Here is a 26,600-nt window from a genome sequence, read left to right as displayed (position 1 = left end):
GCCATGCATTTGTTAAGCACAGGATCTACCCGCTCACACCAACCCTACAAATTCTTTTTTTAAAGGCTCTTTTTCTATCCTATTTCCATGCACCAAACAGGTTTTACCACCAAGCGGAAGTAGAAAGCCAAGTTGGTAGTTTCACTTTGCTTGGTACCCTTAAGTTCAAAATTCCTTCTACCTAATAATCTATCCTGAAAAGAGAAATTTCTTCCAAATTTTATGATGATCATTGTCAAAGAAAGCTATACTGTAACTATTTTACAGTACCACCTTTTCTCTAAACTGTACTGAAATAAATTATAATCATCATTGCTAACGTTTTTTCTAATGCAATAAAACTGTAATCTTCCCGACCCCTCAAAAAATTCATTCTACATCAAGTTACATTCTTGAAAAGGATTTCAATGCTGAAATAAATAAAATCTTAAGTGATGAGTAACCTTTTGACCAAGGTGATGATTATCCTGAACTCAAATCTTTTGTGACACTGATCACATTTAAAAAAATGATAGCATTCTTTTCTGAGAATATAAAAAAGACACACTATACAAGGTAAATACAACGCATCACTTAACATAAAATTTTTATGTAATATGTTCCAGTGTTATTCTATTCTAATAAGAGAAATAGTGAAAGAAGCCCTTTTATCAGAACTGTGAATCAAGAGGATCTTCCAAAAAACAGGTATTACATTTGTTATAGTTCAATACATTCAGACTATATTCATATAGCTCAATATTTTAAAAAAGTATACAGTAAAAAAAATCTTTCAAAACCTGTCCCCAGGCTACTCAGTTCTTATCCCCAGTCTCTTATGCATTCTTCTAGAACAATAAATATTCTAATACTACCATCTCCTCTTTAGAAACTAACAGTATTATTATATACACCTTGGTTTTTGTCACTCACCAATATATTTGGAAAGTCTTTTTCAGTAAAGAATATCCTCATTGTTTTCACAGCCACATATTACTTAAAAATATTAACATTTACACAATGGAAACAATTGTAGCTAAACTAAGTTGCAGCTAAAATGTCAAACAAGAAGCAATTTAAGAAATAATGTCAAATTATAAGTAAGATCACTTATTTCATAAATAGATGTAAAAATAAATTTTTGGTATTCTGTCTGCCTTGTCATAAAACCTTTATTCATACTTGGATCAGAAAGCTTAATTTTCTTCTAAATGTAAATATATTTCCCAGAAACCTATAAAGGCTTTGAAATCAAAGACACTTTCTCTTTTCCTCAACTTATGATTACTTACTAATATGATTTTTATCAGTATCTTTTTGAGGAATAGGGATTATATTATTGAGTCAAACAATTCTAGACCTTATCAAAAAACTACAAATTGCAAAGTAAATTTACCCAATTTATGAGTTTTATTACAACAGGCAAAATAATGTACTATTTGTGAAATTTCAAATGTCTTAGACAAGCATTTCCAGAACTAAAAGTTCTCTTGAATTTTAAGAAATGAAAGCGATTTTCCTATTGGTCATGTGATTAACCACCTACATTGTCCACTGTCATCACAAAATGCCAAATTTAATCAAAGCACTGTACCTCATGATGGGTGCTTGTAAATCCAATATTTTCCTCATCTCTAAATTTAATGCTGGAGCACAGTGTTCTTCCTTAAAATGGGGTGTCCCCTTCATTTGTGGACTTCCTCTAAAAGAAACAGCACAGGATTAAAGAGAAAGATTGTGGTTAATTTACACCCAAATAAACAAACATAAAGGTGTTCATCCCTTCGATTTTCAAATGAAAAACAAGCAAATTCTATTGCAGTAGAAGTATCAATTCGTTAACTGAAAACAAGATTCTAGTCTGTGGGGCACTTAAAAGTGAAGTCTCAAGAGAACCATCAAACATTTTGTTTAAAATGACTCGGAATTTTGTGCGTTAGAAAGCAATGGAAGAAATGTATTATTCCATATATAGTGAATGTTTCAAGGGGTCCAAATTGTTACTTCATCTAATCTTACTCCACATTTCGCTTTTGATTCCTGTTCTTTTGGTTTATATTAGAACTAAGGTCAGATTCAGGAACAAAATTAGATGTTTCAAAAATTACTTGATAATAATAAAAAGCAAAGTAGCTAAATTTTAAAAAAATCCATGGGTGTTAAATGGTTGCACTAGAGTGGCTAAGTCAATGCCAACGTAACCAAGATGCCACATACCCTGCTGAAAAGGAGTACAAGAGTTGATTTGGATTCTTTTCTCCACATGGCATAGAAGTAGGCTACTATTCACTAGACTACTTTTCTTCCTCAATGCCTGTTTTGGGATTAAATGGAATCTGTCCCTTTTTTTATTGTTGGCTATCAATCTTGGCAATAATTAGCCTGTGAAATCACCTTTCTTCCTTTCCAGTCACCTATAATCCTGTACTCTTAAAATTACATGCAAACACTGAACAGGTCCAATGGCTTTTAAGGTTCCTGGCTTTATGCAAATTTTGTTGCTCAAAAACCTTTCTTGTTCGCTTTTTATTTCTGGTCTATTTTTCATATATGTTTGGTGTTGGCTTTTTGCTACCTTGTTCTGCTACTGCAACAATGTGGAATATTTGTTTCTTTCTATGTCTGAAAGGCTGAGTCAGTTAGAGTTCATGTTCAACTAATATGTTTGATCAATATGAAAGTCTCTAAAATGAAAATGGGTAGTAGTTAAACTGCTAATCATACATTCTGGTAAATTTCCTGAGACATTCTCCAAGTATACTAGTTTTAAGGTTAATCTGTATTTTTCAAAGTAATACAGAGACCGACCTTAAAATTCAAATAGTGATAGGTGGCTTGTGAAAAAGAAAAATATATATATACAAAGTAGTAGTCTTCTCTTAGTGGAAATTTAAGACATATCTATTAAATGCAGTAGATTCTCATTAGAATAAGTCAATTCCTAAACACAGCTTTGAGTTAAAGTAGAGAAAATGAAACAAAAAACTAAGTATTTGATATTAACAAATTGCTAATTTTTAGGTGTAATAAGTGTGATTTTGTTTCTTTAAAGTATGTTACAGAAAAAATTGAAGCATTTAGTAGTAAAATGATAAAGTACCTGGAATTTGCTTTAAAATTTTTAAAGTATGCTATGCATAGAGGAAAGGGTGAAGTTGATAACTTGAATCTGGGAGATGAACACATGGGTTTTCATTACATTGTTCTTTCTAGTGTATAGTTTTACAAATTTTGTAACAAAAGCTCAAGCCAATATATTTCCCTTAGCATTTTAAATGATGTTTTTATTCATAGACTATCCTTTTTTTCCCTCTTCCTATCTTGAAGTCCTTAGGATCTTCTTACTATCTGTTCTGAATTTTCAGAATGATGTACTTTACACAAGTATGTGAATTTCTATCACTGTGCTGGGCGCTTGACCTGTTCAAGCCAATGATGTCTTTAGTTTTAGAAAATTTACATGTTTTGTTTCCTTAAGGTTCTTTGTTTCCTGTCATCTCTTTCTGGAACTCTTGTTTGGTTAGATATTGAGTCTCTTACCAACCTCTTTTTCTTTCCTCTCGTATTTTGTTTCACATTCTATGTCTAGAGAGAGTCTTTCAACTGCTTCATGCTTTCACTGAAAATTTTTTTTTCAGATTTCTTTTTATTTTTTTTATTTTTACAGACTGCATTTTGATTCATTGTACACAAATGGGGTACATCATTTCAGTTCTATGGTTATCCCACAAATTTTCTCAGTTGCTCTCCCCTTTTTCTTCTTAGGGCATTCTGTTTTGTTTCATTAGGCAATATCTGTCTGGTATAATGAATTTTCATTTCCTTTAAGTACTTTTGTTTCCTGCAATGTGTGTTCCTTTTAAACATCCCCACCCCTGGCTTTCTGTTATGTATCCCTCTTTGACACTGGAAACTTTCCTAAGACAGCTAACAATTCTTGGTTGGTTTTTCCTATTTAAAGTGTTAACATTAAAAAGCTAACAATAATGCTCTGCGTGTTTAGGATGGGCTTGCCAACTGGTGGGCTTCAGAGTAATGGCCAGCTAGGTTTTTTTGCTGAGGACTTCAAATACTTGTACCTGTTAATTAGCTTTGCTGGAGTAGTTCAATTTCTATAGGAAAGATCTCTCAATTATGCCTACGATATTTAGGCATGAAAGACAGATATCTGAAGCCAAGCACTTAATCCTGATGTTAGTTCAGTGCCTCACACTTACCCTGTGATTGGAATTCCTCTGGTTCAAACAGACAATGTACTTCTTGTCCACCATGTGATGAAAACAAAGGGTCCTTTTCCCGTATTTGGATTTTTAAAGCAATATCTCTATGGCCCCTACCTTACTCTTAAATTCTTTGGTACTTACTCGTCCATCTAACTCCTGAGCTTTTCTGGGTGTATGAATAAAGCAAAGTGATTTCTGTCTGTATCCAACACTTAAGCCCTCAGGTTTTGTAAGTCTTTCTAAGTCATTTACATTTTCTCTTCCAATTTTTAGGTCATTAAAGATAGAAATATTTCAAATTTTCAAGAGAAAATTACCTCAATACCTATCTTAAAACAGGAAAGCCTCCATTTTTCTTTATATAAATACTTTCATTAATTAGAGTTGAAGAATTATAAAACTTCTAAAGAAAATTTAAATCCTGATTTCTTGACTTCGCTTACAAAATCAGAAGGAAATTTCACAGAAAAATTTCTATTCTATCTTCTAAATAAATTAAAATTCAGCAAAATAAAAAATACCATTAACAGGGGAGGGGCCGGGGTTATAGCTTAGTGGTAGGGCACTCACCTGGCACCTGTGAGGCACTGGGTTCAAGTCTCAGCACCACATAAAAAAATAAAGGTATTGTGTTCATCTATAACCAAAATAATAATAATAATAGTAATAACATTAACAGCTGGACGCATTAGGGTGTTCCTATAATCCCAGCAGCTTGGGAAGCAGAGGCAGGAGGATAACAAGTTCAAAGCCAGGCTCAGCAACTTAGCAAGGCTCTATCCAATTTTGAGACCCTGTCTCAAATAAAAAATTATAAAAGGGCTGGGAATGTGGTTCACTGGTTAAATGTTTCTGGGTTCAATTCTTGGTACAAAAAAAAAAAAAAAGTGTATATATATATATATATAAAATGTATATATATTATGTATATGTATATATGTATAATAAAAATACTACTACTTATAGTTTATCAATAAATTGATAAAGTATAGCCATCAAATGGTTAGAAGAGAGTCAAAGAAGATAAAGGTGAAACTGGAAGGATAAGTTAAAGTGAGATTATGAAAGTCACTGAAGGCTAAGAAAATAGTAATAACTCAAGCATTTACTATGTATGAAATGGTGTACAAAATATTCTAGACACATTATCTCAACCAATCATTTATAATCTTTTGAGATAAGCTTTATTATCTTAATTTTTCCAGAGAAAAACCTGAAACTTAGAAACACTGAGAACTTTATGGTCACAGAGTTAAAAGTAAAAGAGCTGACAACTGAGTATGTAGCTTCAATGCCAGGTTCTAAGCAAATGGAAATTATAGTTAAGGGAACAAATGTGATAACCTTTCTTTACACAAAGAAAAAAGGAGATAAATGCTGAAGAATGGATGGGGATGAAATAGGAGAGTGAGGGGAGATTGTAGATTAATTAGGAGATAGTAATGTTTTCCACATTTGGGCACAGAGAAATATGGTGGTTACCTGCCTACTCAAAATTAGGGATGGCCCCATAAATTACTTTGGTCTAAAATATAAGAGTAAAGGATTTGTATTCCTTATGAGTAGATGATTTACGAGCAGATATTCTGTACAACATGTTGTTTTTAAACTCTGCGACAGGAATTTAGATTAGGCTGACTGACAGCTACTAAATCAAATAACTGAAAGCTGCTAGATTTTTTTCCAGTAAAACCCACTGGTTTTACTGGAAAATTGCACTGGTCAACAAACTGGACTGGCATGATAACATATGCCTGTAATCACAGCCACTAAGGAAGCTGAAGGAGGATTGCAAGTTGCCAGTCTGAGCAACTTAGTTAAGACGGTCTCAAAATAAAATAAAAAGGGCTGAGGATATAGCTCAGTGGTAGAATGCTTGTTAGCATGCATGAGGCCCTGGGTTTAATCCCCAGTATTGCAAACAAAACACCAAGTTAACAGTTTGTGACAATTCTACATGAGTAATTTTATAAACTATGTTGTCTGAAATGTAGAAGAAAAGAATGAAGAAAAATTAACACAGCTTAATAGACTTGGGACAACCTCATGCATACCAGCATATGTCTAATGGGAGTCCCAAAGGCAGGGAAAGACAAAGAAAAGAATAGGAAGAATATTTGAAGACCTAACAGTTGAAAGCTTTCTAAGACATGAATGTTAGTGTCTAGAAAAACTCAACAAACTCCAAGAAAGAATAAAGTTGAAAAGATCCACAGTGAGACACATTATATTTGACTATCAAAAGACAAAATCTGCAGAGCATTAACAGAAGTGATTCTTCACATAGAAGGGATTCTCAGTAAGATTAACACTCAATTTCTCATCAAGTACTATGGAGACCACAAGGTACTGGGATGACATATTTCATGCGTAGAAAGAAAAAAATGATGAAGAATTGCATTCTTCAAAAATAAAGGAGAAACAAGAGATTTCCAGATTTAGAAAAAGTTGAGGGAATTTGACAAGAGTAGACTTGAACAACAAGAAATGCTAAAGAAAGTCCTTCTGGCTGAAGTGAAAGGACAAGTGACAATAACTCAAAGCCAGGTGAAAATATAAGACTACTGAAAAACGTTAACTACAAATAACAATATAAAAGCTGGTAGTATATTTTTAGTCCTATATGACCCTTTTTTTCCCTATATGATTTAACAAATGCATAAAACAAAAATTATAAATCTGTTGTTAATCACACAGTGCATGAAGATGAAATTTGTGACAATAACAATCTAAAAGAGGAGGCATGGAGGAACACAGTTTTGGTAACTATTGAAGATAAACTGATATTAATTCAAACTAGGCTGGGGTAGATGTAACATGTTAATTGTAATACCCAAGTTAACTAATGAAAATAAACACATGCAGGAAAGGAAATGAGAAAGGAAGAAACATGTTACACTGCAAAAAATCAAACAAAAAGAAGGCCATTATGGAGGAACCCAGAACAAAAACGACAAGAGATATTAAAAAAAAAAAAAAAAAAAAAAAAAAAAAAAAATAGCAAAGGGGCTGACATCTTTCCCTATCAGTAATAACTTTGTATTTAAACAGATTAAAAGTTACAATTAAAAGACAAACACTGTCAGAATGGGGTTTTAAAAAATGATTACACTTACAAGTTGTCTAAAAGAATTCATTTTAGATCAAAAGACATAAATAGGCTGAAAGTCAAAGGATGGAAAAGGATATTCCACGCAGATAGTAACCAAGACAAGATAGCTACAGTATTATCAGAAAAAACAGACTTTAAGTCAAAAACTGTCAGGAGAGGCAGGGAATTTTTACAACGATAAAATGTCAATCCAGTAAGTAGGTATCATAATTATAAACAGATATGCCTCTAACAATACAGCACCACAACATATGAAATGAACACTGATATTTTGAAGAAAAATAGGCAGTTCTATAAATAATACTTGAAGACTCCAATATTCCACTTTTAATAATGGGTCAGACAAGAAAGATGGTCAAACAGGAAACAAAATGTGAACAACACTATAACTCACTTAGATCAAATACTTAACAACAGCATAATACACATTCATCTCAAGTATACATCCTGTATTCTTCAGGATACAACATATATTAAACTGCAAAAAAGTCTTAATAAATCTCAAAAAACTGAAATCATTCAAAGAATCTTCATTAACCACAGTGGAATGAAACTAGAATCCTCAGTAACAGAAGAAAAACTGGAAAATGCACAAATTTGTGGGAATTAAACAATATACTCTAAAATAACAATGGATTAAAGAAGAAAATAAATTATACTCTGTAATAATAAAAACAAAACTCAATATTGTAGGATGTCATGCACAGTGTTCTTTCCTTCTGATATAGGTAAATCATCATGGTCTTGGGCTTGGCAATTGTTTACAACATCAAAAGCATAAGAAATGAGAAAATACAGATAAATTTGACTTCATCAAAATTAAATTTGTGCGCAAAATATACTATCAAAAAGTGACAAAAGGAAAAAGATAAATATTCCAATTAAACATAGAAAGATGACTTCACTAGAAATTTATCTAGGGAACATAGTCAAATGGCCAATAAGCAAAGGAATATGATCAATGTCACTGGGCAAATATAAATCAAAATCCTATTAAGATACTACTTCACATTCATTGGGATGGCCATAAAAAGAAACAGAAAATAGCAAGAAGTGGTAATGGTATAGAGAAACTGAAACCCTCTTACAATGCTTGTGGGAAAACAATTTGGTGGTTCCTTAAAATGGGGAGGGGAAGGAGAAGTACTGGGGTCTGAACTAGAACATGATATAATCCATGCTTTTATTATTATGTTAAAACAGATTCTGCTGTCATATATAACTAAAAAGAATCAATTAAAAAATGTTGAATTTAGACTTGCCATATGGTCTAGCAACTCTACTCTCAGCTATATGCCCAAGGATTGAAACCAAATGTTCAAATAAAAACTGTATAGTAACTTTCATAGTAGCACTATTCATAATAGCCAAAAGATGGAAACGTCCTCAATGTCCACCAACAGAAAAACAGATGAACATAATGAACAAATACAAGGTGGTATATCCACACAACAGATTATTACTCAGCCATGAGGGAATGAATTATTCATACATGAAAAAAAAATGTATGCTCCTTGAAAACATTACACTAAATTAAAGAAATAAGACACAAAAGGCAATATAGTATGTGAATATATTTATATGATCGAACCAGAACTGGTAAATTCATTGAGAGAAAACAGATTCATGCTCGGAGACTAGAGTAGAAATAGGGAGTGACTGCTTAATAGGTTCATGGTTTCTGTTTAGAGTAATGTGAACTAGATATTGATTGCATAAAACACTGCAAATGTACTTAATATCAGTTAACTGTATATTTTAAAAGGATAAATTTCATATCACGTATATTACAAAGGAAACAAAAACATGTTATTCTGCCCCCTCACCATGAAGACTTAACTATTCCTCCACCCCAATCATATCTCCCTGTATTCTGCAGGACTTTGTTTAATCTTATTATTGCTTCTGTTAAAATTATGTCAGTAGTAAAACTGTAATTTGTGTTTTTTCTTTCTGTCTGTTAGCTTGGCTAGGTTTTATCAATTTTATTTATTTTTTCAAAGAACCAACCTTTTGTCAATTTTTTTGGATTTTTTTTTCAATTTTATTGATATCAGCTCTGATTTTAATTATTTCCTATCTTCTGCTTTTGGTGTTGATTTGTTCTTTTTCTAGGGCTTTGAGATGTAATGTTAGGTTATTTATTTGACTTCCTATTCTTTTAATGAATGAGCTCAATGAAATAAATTTCCCTCTTGGAACTGCCTTCATAGTGTTCCAGAGATTTTGATATGTTGCATTGCTACTCTCAGTTAACCCCTAAGTATTTTAAAAATTTTATCACTGATTTCTTCTGCTATCCATTCATCAATAGCATATTGTTTAGTCTCCAGGTGTTCGAGTAGCTTCTATTTTTTATTTTATTGTTGATTTCTAATTTCATTCCCTTATGATCTGACAGGATGTAAGGTATTATCTCTACTTTTCTGTATTTGCTTAGAGTTGCTTTGTGGCCTAAGGCGTGGTCTATTTTAGAGAAGGTTCCATGTGCTGCTGAGAAGAAACTATGTTCAGTCCTTGATGGATGAAGTATTCAATATAAGTCTGTTAAGTCTAAATTATTAATTGTATTTTTTAGTTCTGTAATTTCTTCATTTTTGTTTGGATGATCTATCCAGTAGTCAGACAGGTGTATAAAGCCACCCTGTATTATTGTGTTGTGGTCTATTTGCTTCTTAAATTGAGAAGGGTTTGTTTGATATATGTAGATGCTCCATTGTTAGGGGCATAAATATTTATCATTTTTATGTCTTGTTGATAAGTGGAATGAATATGTTTTGTGACATTTTGAGTTTATTAAATATTAATAATTATTCATTTTATTTTTGATTCCAGTCATGTACTCTAAAAACTAAAAAGTTTTGATATTTTAGTTACCTTAGCTTTATCACTAAAAATACAAATTGTTTGCTGAAACAGAAAATAAATTTGATATGTGATAACTACCACATTCACAATCAACATTATGGTACAAATCTACAGAGATAAAATTTTAAAAAAAGGTACATGGATATCAAAACAAAATCCTAAACTTTCAAAAGAAAATTTAGTTCTAAGCCATACTTTGTATTTAAACTAAACTACTATGAAAGCATTAAATATATATGCCCATTAATAAAAGATAAATATCCCCACATTAGGAGTGCTATGTATACATCCTTTAATAAACAGAATAAGACAGTTCAAAATATTCCAAAGGAATAGCCAGCTAGTGACTTTTTGAATGTGCTATAACAAAATCTGCTAATTTGTATTAACAAAACAGAACCCCGTCAACTCAAGTCACAGAGTTAGACAAATATGGAGGAAAAAAAAGTTAAGGAAAATGAAACACAACACTTGACTCTACAACTCTGAGATGAATCTGAACTAAAAAGCTAACTGGGAAAAAATGTGAAGAGTAAGAAAACAGTAACAATTGACTCTACAATTCTGAGATGAATCTGAATTTAAAAAGCTAACTGGGAAGAAGAATGTGATGAACAAGAAAACCATGGTGGGAAATCAATAGTTATTTAAAGTTTAAAACTTCAAATTGTCTTGTTGAAACTACATGGAAAAGAAAAATCCTATCAGACATCTAAATCTATTAGATGAATCCTCTGATCTAAATCTGTAAAGTTTCACCACCAATTTCATAGACTTTCTTAAGAGAATTTCTCACAGCTTGCTAATGCTTTACACCACCACGAAATCAAATCACCAACAGAGAAATGTAAGATGCGAGAGAACTAAGTACTCTCTTCTTGGCTCAAATAATTATCACTGCATCCTTTTCCATTATCACCATAATTTAATAGCTTAATTCTTTTCTTAAATCCCTTTGCCCATCAAGTGTTCTTTGCTCTTTTAAAGTCCTATATTTAAAATACTATTTTTGGATTTTTATTGTTTGTGACTCTTCTAATTCAGGTTTAAAATGTTTTAATTGATCACCAGCTATTTTCACACTAGCTGTTTTTAACATGCAATTTTGCAGAATGGAAGTTTAATGCATATATCATGCTTTAGCAAAAAGAATACTACACATGAAAGGTTAAAAAACTTGTTAGACAACGAAGGACTACAAAGAAACACAATACACAAAATTTGTGAAACATAGCTTAATATACTTAAGAGAATTTAAGTTGTAAAAGTTCTAAAAGTGGTTATTAAAATATGCTAGATTTATAAACAGGATTTGGAGATAGAACTTACAAGTTTAAGAGCTGCTTATATTGAAATTTTAATAAATTAACTTTTTTAAAATCAAAATTCTGAATTAACATGCAGATTCTTGATCTTGAAACATACACAATCGCATATCAATAAAATGAGAACAGCTGAATGAATTAAGAGATAGGGAAAAGGGCTTAATCTCAACATAATGCCTCAACAATGTCCTAAAGTTCTATCCACTGAAGATTAACTAAGGCTAACAAAACTAAACATCTGTGTAACTAGCTGAACAGGTCTTAATCATCCCAGATTAGTACTAGTTAGTTGCAGTTCCCCTGCAACTTATAGTGGAACTTGTGATACAGGAGACGGAAATTTCAAAGGAAACCAAATGAACTTTGTGCAAATGGGTTGTAAGGGGGCAGTCCAGGAGAACTGATAACCTGAGAATCAAGAAACTAAAAATAGGGAAAAAAGCAGAAAGAGTTGTTCAAGGCATACCAAATCGATTCTAAATTTTAACTAGAATAAGACTGAGCCTCTTCTTCAACCCATGAGTTTTTGAAAAGTAGTTCTTCCTCAAATAAAATAGCCAATGAATAAAGGAAATGTTGAGAAGTCACCAATTAAGTATTCTTGATTTTTTTTTTCTCAATGCAATATCAGATCAACTATGTGACTGTTTCCTTAACATACTTTAAATTGCGGGAGTTCACATAGCCTCTGCAGACAATTTGGTTATTTATAAAAAAAGAAAACTTTTGAATATACTTTAAAGTTTAATCATGGCAAACTGCCATTAATTTTGATACATGAAATATAATAATGTTAATTTAGTTTTGGAATCAAAGTGGACAGATAGAAACTGTTGCGTGTCAGATTACTGTATAAATCCAAGATGTGAAAAGTCCAATCAATCTTCATCCAGAAAGCATGGTTTAACTAAGATCTGTTAAAATTCAGTTTATGAAGTAAAACATTTCTAGAGACTAGGTTGCTCATACCACTTGTATAGAAGTCTCTCCATAGAACATTTCATAAAATGCCACTTTCTTATTTAACATCTATGTAAACAACCTTTAATGTTATGATATTAACTTTATTTAAATTAACAACTATTAATGCAAATAAGCAAGCAAGGGCAATATAAATAAGTACATAGCTGTTGGTAATAAGAGTTTATCCCTCTTTTATCTTTGTCAACACTACATTTTCAAGTATTATATAAACAAATACTCTAATATAATAAAGTTCTCAAGAAGAGTCAAGTTTGTGATTGCTCACATTTAATACACAGCTCAATATGAGCTTTACTTTTGAACAAGAGCACTTGTATTTTTTGTCAACTTAAGGTTTTTTCAATCTTTGAACTGGAATTCACTATAAACCCACATACTCAATGAATCAGAATTCCCTTCTTTTCTATACACATGAATTGTCTTAAAATGTGGAGACATTAAATACTTTAAAAGGCAATCTAAACAGTATCAGTTTCAATTTACAAAAAATCTAATTATTCACTTTTCTCATTTTATAGATACATAGAACTTTAAAAGTACAGAAAATATTTCAAGAAGTGACTTTTCCAAAATCTTTGCTAATAAAAGTAGACCTGAACTAGAACCCAATTCTCTGATTCCAAATGCTATGTATACTCTTTCTTTACATTTCTCAACTGTTATATACTTCAGGTATTAGTAACAAGTTCAAAAATTATACAAGAAGGAAAAAAAGACACTAAGTCAGTTTGAGAGTTTTATTTTACTAATCTATTTTATATAAATTAAAAGTAGAGTCTTCCATGTTTCTATTCTAATCAATGACACAAGATATTCATGTTAATAAAGGGCAACAAAAATTGAAATGTTTTAATGGGATATGTCAATTACTAGTCAAATTTACCATCATAGCCTTGAAAAGGGAGTAATTTCCCATTAAACTGGTAACTGAAAATCAAACCACAGTACTCACAAATGTTAAATATGCTTTGGGGATTACACTAGGTGATACAGAAAACTGTTACTACACAATTTAACAAGTTCTTTTTTGTAAAATATCTCAAATACTCTGTCAGCTAAAGAAAATAATAATGAGGTAGATAAACTGATGAATTTGTGGTGCAGGAATACAGGAACTTCAAGAGTACAGTTAATTATACATTGTTTTTTGCAACATAACTTTTTTGCAACATAACTTAACCTAAGATCTATGTTTTCTTTTAAGCATATAGTTTGTCTCCTTATCTACAGAACTTACCCTAATAAGTGAGCACTTTCCCCTGAAATATTATTGTAACTTTTCATGATCATTTGTCACTTTACATTGCCATTATCTTTAAATAATTATTCATTAGTATCTCATACTTCTTAAGCCCGAGTATGTAGTTAATGTCTACAAATGACAGTAAGCATAAGTTTGTATATAACAATGAGGATGAATCAATTCCATCCCAGGTTTTCAAATCTTAAAACAATTCCAGAATGTGCTTGATCCAGGGGGTTCTGGCAGTCCTAGGTGAACTCTGGAACTAAGAGGCTTTGCTTCTCCAACCATAGTTCTAGAAAGGCTCAGAATTATAACTTTTCCCATATATTACATTTCATAATTGCAGACATGCAACTGGGGGAGCAGGGGGCTCATGGAGGTTGAACTCAAGGGTTTCATACATACTAAGCATGTGTGAATTACTTCCTTGAAATTTTTTTTTTTTTTTTTTTTTTTTTTTACTGATATGCCCATAATAATGTAAAATAAAATAATGATTTCTTGGATTTACTTAAATATACTCTAATGGAAAAAGAAAAAAAAAACTGTTCAGGCTGACTGATGAGCATTTAAGTAGTCATTTTATTATTCCGCTAACAGAGTAACTGATTTGGTTTCTAGCCCCCTAGAAATAAAACAAAACTGGACAAAACAGCTGAAACAACTGTATTTAAAAATGAATAACAGGTACCACAAAAGTGTTATCATGAGGAAAGGGAAACGAATAAGGTTTTCTAGCAGAAGTCACTTTCAGACTACCAGGTAGGGTGGGAGAATTCAGGCACACTATGGTAGTGTAAGTTGAGGAGAGCAAGATTAAAATTCAGGGAAGCAGAAGCAGCAATTTATAGAGAAGAGTACCAGAAAGGTGGGAGTTACAGAAAGGGATCTAGAAATCCACATTCCCCTGAGTCTTACAGAATACTAAATTATGAATACATATTGTGGCACCCCACAAGGCTAGGCAACTGCTAAGGGTTTTGGCTGCCCACCTGATATTCAGCTGAAAGAATTTTAATTCCAACTGGCTCAAGTGGATACACCTTGTTAAAGATTTCATAGAGGCTAAATCAGCCAAAGTAAATTTTAGATCCACCCTGAAAAAGCATGCAAACAAGTCTCAAAAGAATCAAGAAAGCCAAAACAACTGCTACCCAAAACAAATTTCAACACCCCTAAAGGAAATACACAAAAATCAGACAATCAATAATATAATGTCTAGCATCCAATCAAAGATTACTAGGCTTGTGAAATGTTCCAGTAATTCTACTCCTAATTATTTACCCAAAAGATTCAAGACAATTGGACAGTGAAATGAGATTACAATCTAAAAAAGCAGACAAGGTCCATATTTTCACTTTTTTATCTTTATATAACGGTTTGATTTTTTTTAATGAGAAGATAATTCATGGATTACCAGTGTAAAAATTTAGAAAATTCTACAGGAGTACACAAACATACATTATTTTGTATTTAGTTCATGTACTTGAGAATGTACGTTAATTATTAATTGTTTTATTCCCTTTGAGCCTCCTGAAACATAACACTGAATTTGATTTCAGTATGTAGATATTCTGTAAATGTACATGCTATGAACTTCAGCTGCTGAACTTTGCATATTTCATGTGTCCCTTAACTTACATTATAACTGCATGTGCACTTTCATGTATGTTTTATTTTGGTTCAAGGGAATTTATTCACAATATTTTCTTATGAATTTTCTTATCTCCTAAATCTCACCAATCCAGAATACTCTCCCTAGGTTTGTTTCCTCATAACTCTTTGAGATTCTTCTACATGTTAGCTTCTCAGTGACATTACAGAAGAATTTATTTCAAATTATGATCTAACTCCATATTCCCTTATCTGGCTTTATATCTCTGCCTAAAATGTATCTTCTAACTTGCGAAATATTATTTATCTCCCTCTAATAGAAGAACACAAGCTCTATAAGCAGGATTTTTTTTGTTCCATTTCTTAGTTGCTGCATTGCTAGAATCAACAACAGTTCTTAAAGCCTGATAAAACTGAATACTTTTTGAATGGGAAAGATGGAGGAAAATAATTTTCAGAAGTTTTCTTAAAGAGATATTAATCTGACTACTGGATATTTTATAAAATACGCGCCCCCCCCCCCCCCCCCCGCAATTCCAAAAAACCACAAATGGCCTTCAGTTTGATAAGAGCAACGTGCCAGGCTCTTTGAATTGCAGACCTTTAAACAACTCTATCTTTTAAGTTCAGGAGTCATCCTCAGAAGTGTGGCTAATAAAGAAATAGACTGCACTACCCAGAACTTACACAGTAATATTTTTACCAATCCTATTAACAAGTACTCATATAATTATGTCATCAATTAATGGATGCATGAAACATGCAAAGTTCAACAGCTAATGGTCACATGTGTACAGAATATATATATACTGAAATCAAACTAGACATGTTTTAAGAGGCTCAAAGGGAATAAAAATGTCATGGTTAATAACATATATAATTAAGTTCATGAACTTAACACAGAGTGGTATATTAGAAATAAGGGGCAAATGCGATCAAATTTATTCCCTAGAAAAACAACACTCAGAACGTATTAGTAAAAAGGGATGGTCATGTACCACACATTTCAATCGAAGTTGGTATTTTAGTCAGCTTTGCATTGTAGTGACCAAAAGACCTGACAAGAACAATGTAAAGGATGAAAAGTTTATTTTGGCTCATGATTTCAGAGGTTCAGTCCATGATTACACAACTCCATACCTCTGGGCCCAAGATGAGTCAGAACATCATGGTGCAAAGCTATGGCACAGAAAGAGTTCAGAAAATGGCAACAAGGAAGCCAAGAGACATAGTGTTCCACTCACAAGAGACAAAATATAAACCCCAAAGATATGCCCCCAATGACTTACTTGCTTCAACTACATCTTACCTGGACACAGTTCCTACTCAGTTAATCCTTATCAGTGGATTAATCCACTCATTAGGTTAAAGCTCTCATGATCTAATCACTTCACCTCTCAACATCCTTGCATTGTCTCAGGCATGAATCTTTGGGGTGATGTTACAGCTATTGTAATGTCAGAGGAGACAAAACATTCATTATCCATGTTTGCAATGATGTTGGTATAAACAAACCTATTCAACTGCCAGTTATATGAAAGTATATTCAGAGTTTCTGGTGTTGGTAATCTGAAGATATCCAAAACTGTTTGTATAAGAACATAAAGGCAAAAAAAAAAAAAAAAAAAAAACCCACTATACCTTTTCCATTTTTAGATATTTAGATAAACCAATACTTGTATAACTGCTTATAGTATTCAGTACAGTAACATGCTATACAGGTTTGTAGCTTAGGATACAAAAGCTCTAAACATCTACAATAGGCTATAACATCTATGTCTGTATAGTTACACTCTGTGATGTTCACACAATGATGAAGTCACCTCAGGATGCATTTCTAAGAAACATTCCAGTCTTAAGCAATGCATGACTGCAAACATATGATGAGGGAAACTTTCATGTCTACTACTAATTCAGACCTCTTCTCTCCTCTATATTTGATGTGATTCAGCAGATGCTTCTGACCCATAATATAGGATTTTCCTCCAAGAAAACTGGATTTTTGGAGATAAACTGCTGAAATCAGAAACTGTAGCCTTAGTCTCTTCCTCCTTTCCAGTCAGTACTAATTTCATTAACACAGAGCTAGTAAGAAGAACTATGTTGGAGAGGAAAGGAGTAAAGAAGAGGAGGTTTGACATTTGGTAATTGTTCCTTTGGAGTGATTAAATGAGTAGTGAAAACACTCAGTGTCTGTGAACTACTTAATTGTTTACAATGGTACAAGTTATGATGATATCATTATCAAAATCAAAATGGGGGGTGGCAGTGGGACAAGAATGGAGGAAGGAGGGACTGTATAGAGGGAAAAGAGAGGTGGGAGGGGTAGGGGGGAAGGAAAAAAACTAATGGAATGAATCAAACATCATTACTCCATGTAAATTTATAAATATGCAAATGATATGCTGTTACTCCATGTACAAACAGAAACAATATGTATCCCATTTGTTTACAATAAAAATAAATTTAAAAAAATTATTTGAATAATAGTAATTTTATGAAAGCAACATTATTAGTTGTACTTTGGTTTTTCTCCTTAAAAAAAAAAAAAGAAAAATAAATGATATATATAAATACATATTAATATATATTAATTACATAAAATCTTAAAAATGAAGTAAAAATTTTGTGAAAGAAAAAATATACTAGTGATTACAGCAGTTGTCCTTTATTAATTTTCTCATAAGCCAGGTATTTATCCAAGCATTGAATATGAATGATCTCATTTAATTCTGTGAAATGGTTGGTATTATTATCCCATTCTATAGATGAAACATTTTTTGGCAGTATTAAAAACTTGAAAAAAGTCATACATCAGGTATGGCAAAGCTGAAGTTCAATTCCAGATATCTGCCACCAAAGATTATCTCTTAAGCCATGATTCATGCTGTTTTAAGCACATTTTAGTGAGCCCAGGTATTAAAACCCCAAATCTTCACTATAAGGAAAGAGTGTCCAAACTGAAAATAGAATAATATCTTTATTTAATTTTCTACCCCAACATACATAACCAAGTACAGCAAAGATTATGTATTGTCAGGACTTAGTTAAAGTGGCATCTCATATAGTTTTGGAATCAAAAAGTAAAGTATTGCTTTTAAAAACCCTGTGATACTCAAAGTACTATTCTGAAACATGTAAATATATACAAATCATATTAGTGAGCTGAAATAAAGAAAACAGTATTCTTACTACTTAAGAATAGTTAAGAAAAGTTAATTTTCTACCCTGTCCACAGTTGTACAGACTGATTAAGTTAAATTCAATTGATTGTGATTATTGCTTTTTATTTACAGGAGCATGTCTAAATCAAGCAATAGTCAGACAAAACAGTTCAAAATATACAAGTCAAGAAAAAATTATTTTATTAATACCCACAACACTGAATATAAAATTTCGACATACACATGATGTACATATAATTGTGAATAATATATTTATATGTGTCAAAAGGGTTGCTGCATTTAAAGTTTAATATTGAATATTAACCAAATTAATCCCATCATCAAAATTTTCCTGTGCTTAAAAACATTTTCAAAATTTAGCTAATACCCTTATTAACACTATATTTGTCACAAAAACAATGGCTCTTGCATCAGGAAAATCTAGATAGTTTCTTAGAATCTGACGTATATTCTACATGATTTAGTCTTTCCAAAGCAGTATTCTCAAGAATATTAACAAAGGTTACCTTTAAAAAAAGTTTCATGGTACCATTTTTTTGGGGGGAAATCATGGGTTTCTTTATCTTTTGGATTTTTCAAGTTCGGTTTAACAAAATTAAATACATTTCCATATTTTGAATATGTTCTGGATCTTCATGGATAATTTTTATTATTTTTGTTTTAAATAGTTATGGTAATATATATGTAATTTCGTGTAGATTTGTTTGTTTATTTGAATACAGTCAGGTTCTTGAGTATATAAAATTTTCTGAGACATTATATTTAATGACTACATCTCCCTTGAGAAGGATGTATTACAGTTAACCTGATAACTCCCTATTATCACACTTTGGAATATAGCTTCTCTCAGAAGTGAGCAAAAAAATATTTACTATACCTCCACTAGTAGAATAATTTTACCACAAACATTTTTCTATATTAACATTTGAGTTTTTAAAAAAATTGTTGAATTTGATATTTTATTTGAATAATCTTAGGCTTGAACAGTTTCTCTTGTGTTTATAGTAATTCTAAACTGTGTTTATTAGCAATTTATATGATTCTTTTATTAAAAACAATAAGCTGAGTCCCTATTTACTAAAAATATTTCTCCAAGTCTGTTATTTACTTTTTAAATTTTTTTTTTTGCTGTTAATTTTCAGAAATTTAAACTTTTCAAATAGTAAAATCTATTTTTCTCATTAATTCCTTACATTTTGGATATTTTCTATTATCTAGAAATATGATAATCTTTTATATCTAGCTTCAAAACTTCATCTTTTTTAAAAAATGACATGCTTTAAAATTATACGTCCTTTTATTTTGAAAGTAAGGCATGCTATGGGGAAAAAAACCCACAAAAATATACATAACTATACATTCAAAGAGCAAAAGTTCATAGTCCCTCAAATTTTAATCAAGAGGTAACAGACATCTGAGGTTCTTTTTTTCCTATGCATATACAAAATCACAGGCAAAAGTACCTATAATGTACTCACATTTCACCTCCTCCCCTCATGATTTCTTAGCTCCTCTCTAATAAAGACTGCAGAATGTCAGACCTGGAGTATATTAATAGTAATTGTGAATGGCTAAGAAAAGATACAATACATTCCTAATGATTCCCAAACTTATTTAGTTACAGAATTCTTTATTCAAGAAATTATAGTTCAAAGACCTGGTAATTTCTGAAACGCTATTTTGGAAATGCTGGCTTAGTTTTATTTTAATAACTTCAGACAATCTAAAACTACAATGTTTCTGTGAATATAAAGTATGCAGATTAAGTATTAAAAAAATTAAAGCCAACAAACTTACTTGGGATATACTGGTTCATAAAGGTACTTGTCACCTCTTGAAGATATAACATGAAAAAATAAGATGTAGCCGTTTGCTGTCTGAAAGAGAAATTTTATTAAGCATGAATTAAAGTTAGGCTATAACTGGTCCCCTAAATTTTAATTTTATATATTCTTATTATGAAAAGAAATCTCACTCTTAGGAATTTTCTTTTGAATAATTTTAGCCTAAATATGTAAGTAAAATGACTTTTGTTTCAATATAACCCATTGTGAAAAGAAAGGTTTTACAAATATTTCATAAACATATAATTGATATAGTTCATAAAATATTATAGACATGAACATTCTCAAATAATTACATTTATTTAATTGGTAAATTATTATTCTGCAAAATACAGACTTTATGAATTCTGCAATAATATAGTCAATAATTATTCCAAGCTTGTAAGGAAAGTTAACAGTATGTAAATTGCTTGACTCTGGTCAAATAAACATACTAACCTCAAAATAGCATATTTATATACTTCAAAAATCAATCTTTTGGTCTTTGATTTACATAGAATAGTATTATCAAAGAAAAGCAAAGCTAACCTTTAATTTCCAAAAATGTGGACATTTGAACATTAAATGTGAACCTCATTTTTCTTTTTTTAATTGGTGCACTATAATTATACATAATAGTGGAATTCATTATGTCACATTTGTAATATGCACATAATTTGATCAATTTCATTCCTCAGTACCTTTCCTTTCTCTCCCATCTTCTCTCCCCAGATCTACGACCTCTACTCTACTGATTTCCTTTCTATCATTATTATTTCAATTAGTGTGCTATAATTATATATATATATATTTTATTGAGGTAAATTCATACTTGAACACAGCATAGTTTTGAACATCATTTTTTCCTAAGTTAACAAAATATTTTTAAGATAGAAACTAGTGAAAACATCAGTGACTTATGAAACTCAAGCAACCATTTTACATTTATTTAAATATTGTGAAGTACTATATACAGCTTTTTCTAATCCAACATTTTCAAACAGAACAGAACAAAGTGGCAAATGTTTTCCCCAAACTTTTTTACACTAACACTGAATTCCTATCATTTTAGAGGCAAATGGGCATTTACCCAAAGTAGAACCAAAGAAAACCAAAGAAAAGATCAAACGTTTCATATTTCTTTCCAGTACAAGCTTCCTGTTTTTCACTTACGGGAGTAACAGAAAAAAATGCTCAGTTTCTTAAGCAAAGCCAGGTCTGTCTGTATTTCAACTATAAGTTTAACTATTTTATGATGCATTCTCAAAAACTAAAGTTCGATTTATCAGAATACAGAAAGGTTGAAAACTTCATATATGATCATCTCTCTAATTCTTCACAGGCAGTTTTATGTTCTTACAATACAGAGAACAAAAAAACAAAAGGAAAATGGCTTCAAATGAAGCCATATTAAAGTTACAAACATATCCTTGTTCCTTTACAGAATAATGGCTGTTCAAAAAATTTAATCTATACTGTTACTTTATATGGGCTAGAGTCACACAGTATATGATCTCATACTGAACATGGAAAACATTTACTTACAAATGCTGTCCTAAGCCATTGAAAAGTCTGATATTTCAGTGTATCAAATGCTAATACTAACATATAAAGTGCTTAAAAGACTATAATGTCAGGGAAAATACAGCATTTTGTACTAGTATTTAGAAATTTTATGTACATAGAATACTAGGTGATATTACAAATAATATCTTGATTTACATTTTGATATTTTATATCAATCAACTTAGTATGTAAACCAAATGCCAAATATTTCCAGTGCTCAAGGACATCTATCACCAATATTTTATTAAACAGTCTTGCTTTTGAACAATTTAAAAGTCTTGGTAGTAAACTATCCTTAAAAGCAGCCTCAATTTGCACTAAATCTGTCATTAGACAGGGTTATAATGACCTTAGTTTTCTCTTCATGCTCCCAAACTAACGCAAATAAAGCATGACTATTGTTTAATCAACAGGAAACAATCCCACCATCTTCTTCTGACACACACACACACACACACACACACACACACTCTCTCTCTCTCTCTCTCTCTCTCTCTCTCTCTCTCTCTCACCCAAAACTAATTTTTTAAGTAAATGAAAAGCATAACGTTGATGTTCTTTCTCCTGTTATCATGACTTATTTTAAATACCTTTTCCTTCTTTCTATAGGACACACTTAAGGATCTAGCTCCAATGACCTGAATGATGTATCACAAAGATAATTAAAGAGATAAAGAGTTTGATGACTTAGATATGTATCTTCTATTCCAACTTATTGTTATGTTAGGCTTCAAATAAGGATGAAATAGACTAGCACTCAAATTCTTTACACTGGTCTGTAAATAATATTTTGTTTTTATTTATTACACATGTTCAAAATGAGAAAAAACAAACTTAATTACCCCAAATCATACCACCCTCCCAAGATAATAATTTAACATTTTGGTATAGACTTCCAGACTTTGTACATACATACACATGAGTATACTCAATTGGGAAATGATTTAAGATTACAAATTACAAGTACTTTCAAACATAGTTATTTTGTGACATATCTTTCAAAATTATTTTTCCTAGTATTACCACACTGTTTTATACCAGAGCATTAATTTGGGGTGGGGGGGACAGTGAGACCCTGTTTTCAACCAAAATGGATTAAACTAAAGTTGATTTATGCTCCTTTGAGATAACAACAACAAAAAACACAATATAATAAACAATGATTTCCAAAACATGCATCAAGCAATGAAAGCTGGGAAATGAAGGTTAGCCCTACTCCTCTTACCCAGTTTACTGCCTTTTTGAGAATTTACAGGTTACAGCACTGAGAATAGAAACTGAGACAGAGCCTAGTAGATTCTCTGGCTTCAGAAGATAAAGCTGAAGATTCTAGAATTAAATAAGGCAGTTCGAATTCATGTGACAAAGTACCACACCAGAGAGGAAAGAATGGAGAAACAATTCAAGAATACCAATAAGGACATAAATGTGTGAGGAAGCTACTCAAGGAAGAAGAAAGAACAATTTGAAAGGACTGGTAAAGAGAACAGTACATAAGCAGGACTAAAGAAAGTCATAATTTATAGCACATTAGGTAGAATACTCAGGAAAGCAGACTTCGAGTCTTCCTGTGGTACATCTAGAAAGATATTGCCTTAGTAGTGGGTAATAACTAGCTCAAGATTGCGCTCTGAATCCATAAAACAAAGCTTAAAATGAGACATGAACAGATCAAATTATTTCCAAGTAACTTACTGCATTCCAGGAAGATTTATAGGATCACAAAAGTATCCAGCAAATAACAAAGTCAAGTCACAATTTCTGGCATCCAATTAAGAGATTACTGCACATGCATGGAGGCAAGAAATACAACACGTGGTAAAGAGATAAATCAACCAATTGTAACAACCCAGAATGCAATAAGATGTTGAAATTAGCACAAAGGGTATTAAAACAGATAGATACTATATTCCTTATCTTCAAAAGTTTACAAAAATATAGAAGGCCCAAACAGAACTCTAGAGATAAAAACTAAAATATATGAGTCAAAAAACATATTGGATTGGATGAATCAGTTGGACACTGCAGGAAAAAGCACTGATCATAAAAGCATAGCAATAAAAAATTTTCACAATGAAACAAATAGAGATCAACAAATTGTAAGATTTCATGTGGCCTAATATGCATATACACACAGTCCCCAAATGATGCTTATATTTCCATTGAATTTAATTAAAATTCATTTCCTTCACTTAAATTTCTTTAAAATGTCAATTTTATTTTGAAACTAAAATAGCAAGGTTCTAAATAATTCATGGATCAAAGAAGAAATCAAAAGGGAAATTAAAAAAATATATATAGAATACCAAAATTTGTGGGATTCTGCTGAAGCAGTACTTAATGGGAAATTTATAGCTTTAAATATCTGTACTAGAGAAAAAGAAAACTCTCAAACCAATGATCTCAGTTTCTATCTTTTATTAGTAACAAAAGACCAAATGAAACCCCAACTAAGCAGGAGAGAAAAAAATGAAATTAGAGTGGGAATCAATGGAATAGAAAACAGAAAAGTAAAATCAATGAAAGAAATTCTGGGTTTTTAAAGAAAATCACAAAAAGAAAAAAAGAAAAGAAAATCACTAAAATTGACACGCCTCTACTCACAGAGTAAAAAGAATGTAATACCAGAAAGAAGAGTGGTAACAGGACTATAGATTCTAGAGACATTAAAAGGATAATGAGGTCAGGGAAGGATGCAGAAAGGTTGATGAAAGGGTACTAAGTTACAGTTAGACAGGAGTAAGAAGTACTGTTATAGTCGCCCGATAGAGTGACTATTAGGAAACAACTATGCAAAAACAATCCAATTTAAAAAGGGATAAAAAAATTTTAATAGACATTTCTCTAATATGTAAGAATGGATGGAAAATGGTCAACATCATCAGTCATCAGGGAAATACAAATCAAAACTACAATGAGATACCCCTTCACACTCTTTAAAAAACAAAGAAACAATGGAAATTAAATGTTAAGGATGGTAAGAAGAAATCAGAACTTTTAAATACTGCCACAAGGAATGAGACAGTACAGTCTCTGTGAGATTTATCTAGCAATTCTACATCTGAGTTAACCAAAAGAACTGGAAATAAGGACTCCCAACAAATACTTCTATGCTAATGTTCAATAGAGTATTATTCACAATAGCCACAAATTGGAAACAATGCAAATGACCATCAAGAGATCAATGGATAAACAAAATATGCTATATACATACTATGAAATACAACTCTGTCGTAAAAAAGAATGAAGTTCTGACACATACCACAAGGTGGATGAGCCTTAAAAACACTTCCCTAAGTGAAAAAGCCAGACACAAGAGAACAAATACATTATGATTCCACTTACATGAGGTGTCTGGTATGAGCTAATTCATAGATACAGAAAGTTGATTAGAGGTTACCAGGAACTGGGAGAATTGGGAATGCTGAGTTATGCTTAATGATTACCAAGTTTTTGTTTGGGGTGATGACAAAGAAAACAGTGGTGATGGTCGTGTAACACAGTGAATGTAACTAATGAGTTGTACACTTAAAATAATTAAAATGGCAACTTTATGCTATATATATCTTACAATTTAAAAAAATCAATCATGTAATATGCCAAAAATGAGACCAAATATAGATAATCATATCTTCTTTAATGAAACTGCTTTTCCTCTTTATGTTTTTTTCAGTAGTTGCCATGAACATTCTCTCACTCATCTAAGCTTGAAACCAGAGTATTCAACTACTCATATTCAGTTAATCCTCTATAATTAGCAAATATTGTCTTTTTTTTCCCTAAATATTCCTATGAATAAAAAAGAAGCCAGGCTGTCTAAAGGAGAGTACTTGCAGAAAAAAAATGAAAACATAACATCAGAAAAATAATAATGAAGCAGGGTTTTAGAGATTTAAAGGACCTCAAATGTAATGCTAAGCTTGGACTTTATTATGTGGAATACAGAACTCTAAACTTTAGCTGTAAATGGCTAGACACTATGTACTGTAGGATCTCTAAGCCAGGAGAGGAAAATCAAGGACATTAGGTAGGTACTTATATAACGTGACAGGACTTTAAAAGGTATATTATTCAGGTATGGTGAGCCAACAGGTCAGAAGGCAAGTGCCATTGAAGAATTTGTTATTCAGTTCCAGGTGGAGGAAGCATGACAAATCACATCAAAGGCGATGTGGGAAGTACCAGGGTCAGCAAGAAGGCACCAGGAGCCAAAGGAAAACATGCATCGAGTCTTTACTGTAATTTCTATGAGAAAGAACAAGTAAAACAGGTAAATAAAGTTAGTATTGATGAGTCTGAATAAGTTCAGTGTGCTCTGAACTGTAGGAGTGGTCTTTAGTTATCTGGTACCTGTCACTGAGGTTAACAGAAGAGGGGAATAGTGGCCCAGAGGGTCAGAGGATGATAAAGATGGTAGCTCGAGTATGTGCTTTGGATAGATTGGTTTGCATAATAAGGTACAGTTGTAGTTAAGTCCTTTAATATCTATCTCTAGGAATAGGCTACTCCTAGGAGGGGACAATTTCTGCAAGGACAACAGAGCCCTAAGATGTCAAAATGAAATACAAAAAAATAAAAAGACATGATAAATACAAAGGAAAAAAACTCCCAAATTTTATAAGTTGTAGTGATAGTCTAAATAAAATTGTAATGACAACCTAGTGTGTATGTGTGT

General features: G+C 31.6%; 1 protein-coding gene across 3 annotated transcripts in view; it reads right to left on the bottom strand.

The window, feature by feature from the left end:
• Nucleotides 1–26,600, bottom strand: part of RIC1 (RIC1 homolog, RAB6A GEF complex partner 1) — a 111,134-nt gene that overhangs the window by 47,306 nt on the left and 37,228 nt on the right. For 2 of the 3 annotated variants that reach the window (XM_079113004.1, XM_079113003.1), the window contains exons 3-4: nucleotides 20,334–20,413; nucleotides 1,574–1,681 (exon numbers count right to left, since the gene is read on the bottom strand). In XM_079113004.1, the coding sequence (XP_078969130.1) occupies nucleotides 1,574–1,681; nucleotides 20,334–20,413 (188 nt within the window). The remainder of the gene's footprint in view (nucleotides 1–1,573; nucleotides 1,682–20,333; nucleotides 20,414–26,600) is intronic. The other variant, XM_079113005.1, reaches the window with a different exon arrangement.

This window comes from Sciurus vulgaris, assembly GCF_902686455.1.
Source record: "Sciurus vulgaris genome assembly, chromosome: 15".
Lineage (NCBI taxonomy): Eukaryota > Metazoa > Chordata > Mammalia > Rodentia > Sciuridae > Sciurus > Sciurus vulgaris.
Note: the sequence above shows the minus strand (reverse complement) of the source record. Positions and strands in the feature narration are given on the sequence as shown.